This window comes from Cydia amplana, chromosome 17, assembly GCF_948474715.1.
Source record: "Cydia amplana chromosome 17, ilCydAmpl1.1, whole genome shotgun sequence".
Classification (NCBI taxonomy): Eukaryota; Metazoa; Arthropoda; class Insecta; order Lepidoptera; family Tortricidae; genus Cydia; species Cydia amplana.
The window spans coordinates 19852-25124 of NC_086085.1; the positions used below are offsets into that span (position 1 = coordinate 19852).

The 5273-nt window shown below is 60.9% G+C and overlaps 1 protein-coding gene across 1 annotated transcript; it reads right to left on the minus strand.

Moving 5' to 3' along the window:
- Positions 1–2180: 2180 nt before the first annotated feature.
- Positions 2181–4468, minus strand: LOC134656025 (uncharacterized). The gene is made up of 2 exons (XM_063511541.1): positions 2293–4468; positions 2181–2245 (listed from the first exon to the last, which is right to left on the minus strand). Exons 1-2 carry the CDS (start codon positions 4466–4468, stop codon positions 2181–2183), a joined length of 2241 nt encoding a protein of 746 aa, XP_063367611.1.
- Between the last annotated feature and the right edge of the window lie 805 nt (positions 4469–5273).

Genomic DNA, 5273 nt, shown 5'->3' on the forward strand with positions numbered 1-5273 from the left:
GCGTGGAAGCAGAGCGCCTCAGACTTGTGTAGCGCCACCTCCAGACCCAGCATCGTTATACGCCTCACCACCTGTGCCACCGTCACGGTGGCGAGGCGTGCTGCTTCCCGGTACGAGGTCCCCCGGGACGTGACCAGCGTGTCATCTGCGTAGCAGGTCACACTTGACCCCGGGAGAAGCTCCCCCCGCAGCACCCAGTCGTACCCAATGTTCCACAGGAGCGGCCCTAAGACCGAGCCCTGTGGAACACCGCACGACGTCTCCCACCTTGTAATCCCGCCGCCCCGGACCGGATACTCCACACACCGCTCCGAGAGGTAGGCCCCGACTATTTGGCACAAATAGGGAGGCACTTTGTGGTATTTCAGCGCCTCCCTAATGCACGACCACGGCAGGGTGTTAAAGGCATTGGCGATATCCAAGGACACCGCCAGGAGAACCCCACCGTGGTCAACCGCCTCATCCGAGAGGGCTTTGATGCGCGCGACTGCATCTACGGTCGACCTGCCCTCTCGGAATCCGAACTGATGCTCGGACAGGTCAGGTCCTACTCCTCGGAGGTGCTCAACGAGGCGACAGCAGATGATGCGCTCGAAGAGCTTGTCAGCCTCGTCGAGCAATACGATCGGACGGTAGGCGGATGGAGAGTCCGCGGGACGCCCATCCTTTTTTAGGAGGACGAGCCGGCCGGTTTTCCATATGGTCGGAAATCGGCCGGACTGTAGACAGGCGTCCAGTAGCCCGCGGAATCTCTCCCCTAGGGACCGCAGCGCCAAAGCCAGGACGCGTCCTGGGATCCCATCTGGACCCGGTGCCGTGTTTTTGGCTTTTAGCCTCCGCACGGCTGCGTCTAGCTCTGCCTCCGTTACCGGAGGCACCCCGACTTCCGCACCCTCAAACCCTGCGAGCTGATGGGGAGGTGCCATTTCTGGGGGCTGGTGTTCCGGTCTGTTCGGAAACAAGTTGGAAACAACCACCCCCAGTAGTCGAGGCTCGAGACTCTCTGTCAAGGGGGGGGCCCAAGGGCGTAATTTACCCCTGACCGTCTTGTACGGCCTCCCCCATGGGTCTCGGTTTAGAGTCTCGAGAAGCTCCGCTCTGGCGCTCGCCTTTGCCTCGCAGATGGAGAGCTGCAGCGCCTTGACCGCCTCCCTGTAGGCACCGTACAGCCGCGTCTCCTCTTCAACGTCTCGGTGTCTGCGTCGACGGGACCGTGTGTACTGGCGTCTCGCCCTGTTGGAGCAGGATCGGAGTTCTTCGATTTCTCGCGACCACCAGTACACTTGACGCTTCGGAGGCCGTGGCTTGGCTCGTGACATGCCTGCGTCACAGACTTGTGACATGGCTTCGCGGAACCAGGCTGCCTCCTCCTCGGTCTCCACAGGCCCAGGAGATGTTGTCCAGGCCTGGACGAGGGACGCTATCTCCACCGCTTCACGATCCAGGCTGTTCAGGGCCCAACGAGGATAAGGGGTCGCAGCACGGCCATTCGGACGACGATCCGTGTCTGTCGTGCCTCCGGAGGACGTGGAGACATCAAACCGGATGTACAAATGGTCTGATAATGTCTCCACCGTCTCCAGTACTCTCCAGCCACGGACGCGGGTCGCGAGTGCCGGGGTCGCAAACGTCACGTCTACTATGGATTCTCCCTGCCAGCGCACGCAGGTGCTGGCCGACCCTCGGTTCAGAACCGACATACCGGTCATCGTCGCCCACTCCTCTAACAGGTCTCCACGGATGTCGGTTGCGGGACAGCCCCAGGCCATGGATTTGGCGTTTAAGTCCCCTGCGACTACTACCTGGCGCGGTTGGGTCTGCGCAACAAGAGCCGCCAGCTGGCCGAGGAAGGCTTCGAACTCGGAGACTCTTCTGTTGGGGGAGAAATATACCCCGATCAGGGTAATTTCGCCCCAGAGGACAGCCACATAGCCTCGGCCCCTCGACAACGTGGAGGGGGGCGGTATGCCCTCTACCCCTGCTTTTGTAATAATGGCCACCAAGCCATCCAGGTCCGCAGCCCAGTTGTGGCTGGGGGGGACGTAGTACGGCTCGGCGACCACGGCAGCATCTATCGACCACTGCGCCATGGACTGCAGGAGGAGATCTTGCGCCCCGGCGCAGTGGTTTATGTTCGCCTGGAGGATCCGATTGGTTGACCTCGTCATTTTGGCGCATTGTTAGTCGGACCCTCTTGTGCAGCCGGAGGCGCCGCCACTCCAGGGGTGCCTGGTTTGTTGGTCACCTTCCGGGACATGCGTTTTGGGGCTTTAGCCCCCATCGCGCAGGTACTGCTGCCGGCACTGTGGTCAGCAGGTTTGCCCGCTGCAGTGCACAGAGTGCAGTGGGGCGCGGCGGTGCAGTCCCTGGCCCGGTGACCGGATTGACCGCATCGGTAGCATTGGTCACTACGGTCGATTTCTGAGGTGCACCCCCTCCTAACATGGCCAGGCACCAGGCAGCGGAAGCACCTCAGGGGTCGGGACTCCAGCAGCTTCACGTTTGCCGAAGCCCATCCGACGAGGAGTCGCCCCTCAGCCACTTTCTTGGCGGCTGCTACGGGGCAGCGAGCCCACGCTGTGCCCAGGCCTGTTGGCGTGCGGGAGATCCGGCCAACTTTCACTGCCTCTAGGGCACACCCTCCAACTTTCGCCACGGCAGCGGCGAGCTCTTCCTCTGTAACCGAGTCATCCAGGCCGGAAATGCGCATCTCCGCGCATTTTACCGGCCTAGAGATGCGGACGTCGGCCACATTAAGCGTCTCCCTCAGCTTGGCAGCAAGAGAGTCTGCTTGGTTGCCGCTGGTGGTGTCTGGGCCCGGGATCTCCAGGATTGCCGCCCCTGTCACTGCCCTACGGAACCTCAGGCCGGTGATACCGAGCCCATCCAGGGAGATTTTGGTCTTGGCCTCCGTAATCAACGTTCCGTAGGTAACGCCCCTCTCTTCTGCTCCCGTCTCCAGGGTGAGGACTACGGCCGCTGACCGCGGGGTGCGCAGTAGCGCCTTGGTCTTATTGCGACCCTTCCCTTCTTGCGCTTTCCGCGGTGCCGCCGGCTGTTGTGGCTTCGCAGTCGTCGCTTCTCCAACGGGAGACTTCTTTTTATTCTTCTTACCCCGCTTGACCACAGTCGTCCATTCCTCTTCCGAGGCAGGCACTGTTGTCTGCAGCCGAGGCTGCCGGACTTGGGAAGCGGGGCCAGGAACACTCGTAGGACGCTTTTTGGGCCCCTCCTTCTTTTTGTTCTTCTTCGCAGCCCGCTTCGCACCCGCTGGGTTGGTAGGAGCTGGAGTGTGACCGGGGGGAGAGCTTCCTGCTTTGGAAGGTGTGGGAGCAGACGACACCTGAGTAGGTTGCTGTGGGAGCAGTCTCTCCTCCAGGGCGCTCAACCTTGTACCCATCATGTCACTCACCTTGGCCATGATATTGCGCTCTAGGTCACCTTGCTCCCGAGCAGGTGATGTCGCCGTCTCTTGGCGCGTCCCTTCGAGGCGCTGCCCAAGGCTAGCACGCAAGTCGCCCATCTCCTTACGGAGCTCGGCCATTTCCGCCTTGAGGCGAGCGTTTTCGGCGGCGAGCCTCCTCGTCTCATCGGAGACAGTCCGGCCCCTCATCTCACCGACAGCTTCCCGGATCGCAGCCACAGCCTCCTTCAGGATTCGTTGGTACGTGCCCTTTAGGTTTTTGGACTTGGTGGCCACGTCCTTGATTAGCCCCAGACTATCCCGCACCTGCTGGTTTAGGGCCAGGGCAGTGCGGTTTTCTTCGTCGTCTGACCCACTTGTCGTCCCAAACGAATCCGGATGGCGGGCAAGCCGTCTTAGCGTCACCATTTTGGACGCGGCTATCAGGTCCTCTTCAGTTTGCAGCTCGAGCTCCAGGCGCTTAGCCTTTTCCTTGGTTAGCCCGGCGTGGCGCGCCGTGGATGGTCGGCGGCCTGTTCCTCGCTTGGAAGGTCCCGAGGCGGGCTTTCCTTGCTCCGCAAGATCGGAAGCCTCGCCGCTCGGCGATGCTCCCGTGTCGCTACCACTGCTTCGCTGCCTCTTCCGTCCTGCGGCCATTTGGGCAGTTAGCGAAGCGTCGGATTCGGCGGTTTCCACGTCGGTTGGCACCGGAGAGAAAAATACTCCGTCCCCAGGGAGGTCACCCGTGTCTATTCTCCTGGGGGAGAAGAACTCCTCCCTGCCAAGAGACGGGACCCTTTCTGGCATGCGTTCTATTAGCACTACGGCTTTACGTCTCTCACTAAGCCCCCTAGCGGGTTTGGGTGGGGAGCGTGTAGAATCCACCGCCGTCCCCGGAGGCACGTCCTCATCATGGAACACCCAGCGCCCCTGGGCGTCCTGAAATGGTCGGAATCCATCCTTGGGGTGGCCAGTGGAGGCTCCTGCCTCCGCCGGACTGCTATTCTCCCCATCAGCCCCTCCTTGCAGCCTCAATACCAAATCACTCTGCAAATCGGTGTCCATAAAGTGTTTGCTTGTGTTGTCGTTTCGGGATCGTGAGTGGTTTGCCCCCCCAGAATACGGAAGGCGGCATGTCGCCACAGCATGGGCGATTGCCCGTCCTGTGGCGACATGGAGGATTGGAACCTCCTGGGGTAGTTCTACATTTTCGTTTCCACTCATTTTGTGTGCTATTTTGAGGAGGTATGCCCCTCCCTGACGTTTGTGACTGGACTCCCTCCAGCCACGCATCCCATCGGCACGTCAGACACACCTTGGGATTGGGGTGATTTTTATAGTGGTTTTCTTCCACTTCTTCATCCGCCGCGCTTGGTGGCCGGAGCCATCCCACTCCTCACCCCGCCAGAGGTAATTTCTAATAGGGGACCTATTAGAAATTCCCGACTTTGCAGCTCACACTGTGCCCTCTGCTATTCAGAGGGACACGCGGAGCCACCCGCCCAGCCACTCCTCAGGGTATCAATCAAGGAACTGCTCCTCGGGCAAAGATCCGGAATGTGACCCCCGGCAGCCGTCATTGGAAGCCAAGAGCCCCCCAGACGCACAACAGATACGCGCGGCATCCGGTGCGCGATCCTCCCGATCCGCTAACACCGCCGAACCGCCCGGAGAAATGGATCTGCAATTGGGTTTCACAGAAGCCCAATGCACAATCCTTCCAGACAGCTAGGCAATGTCAGAAAAGCAGAAGGCTCTCCAATCCGGCAACCACCCACATCCACGACGCGTCAGGGAGCCCTCAGCCTCCCCCAGCGCCTACGGGGGGAAGTCCCCAGACGTCCGCTCGCGAAACAGTGACTCGATTGAC

Excerpts from the sequence above, each read along its gene's own strand:
- LOC134656025 (XM_063511541.1), bottom strand. The coding sequence starts at position 4,468 with ATGGACACCGATTTGCAGAGTGATTTGGTATTGAGGCTGCAAGGAGGG. Across the intron at positions 2,246-2,292 it reads TGACCACAGTGCCGGCAGCA|GTGACCAACAAACCAGGCAC; the intron begins GTACCTGCGCGA and ends ATGTCCCGGAAG.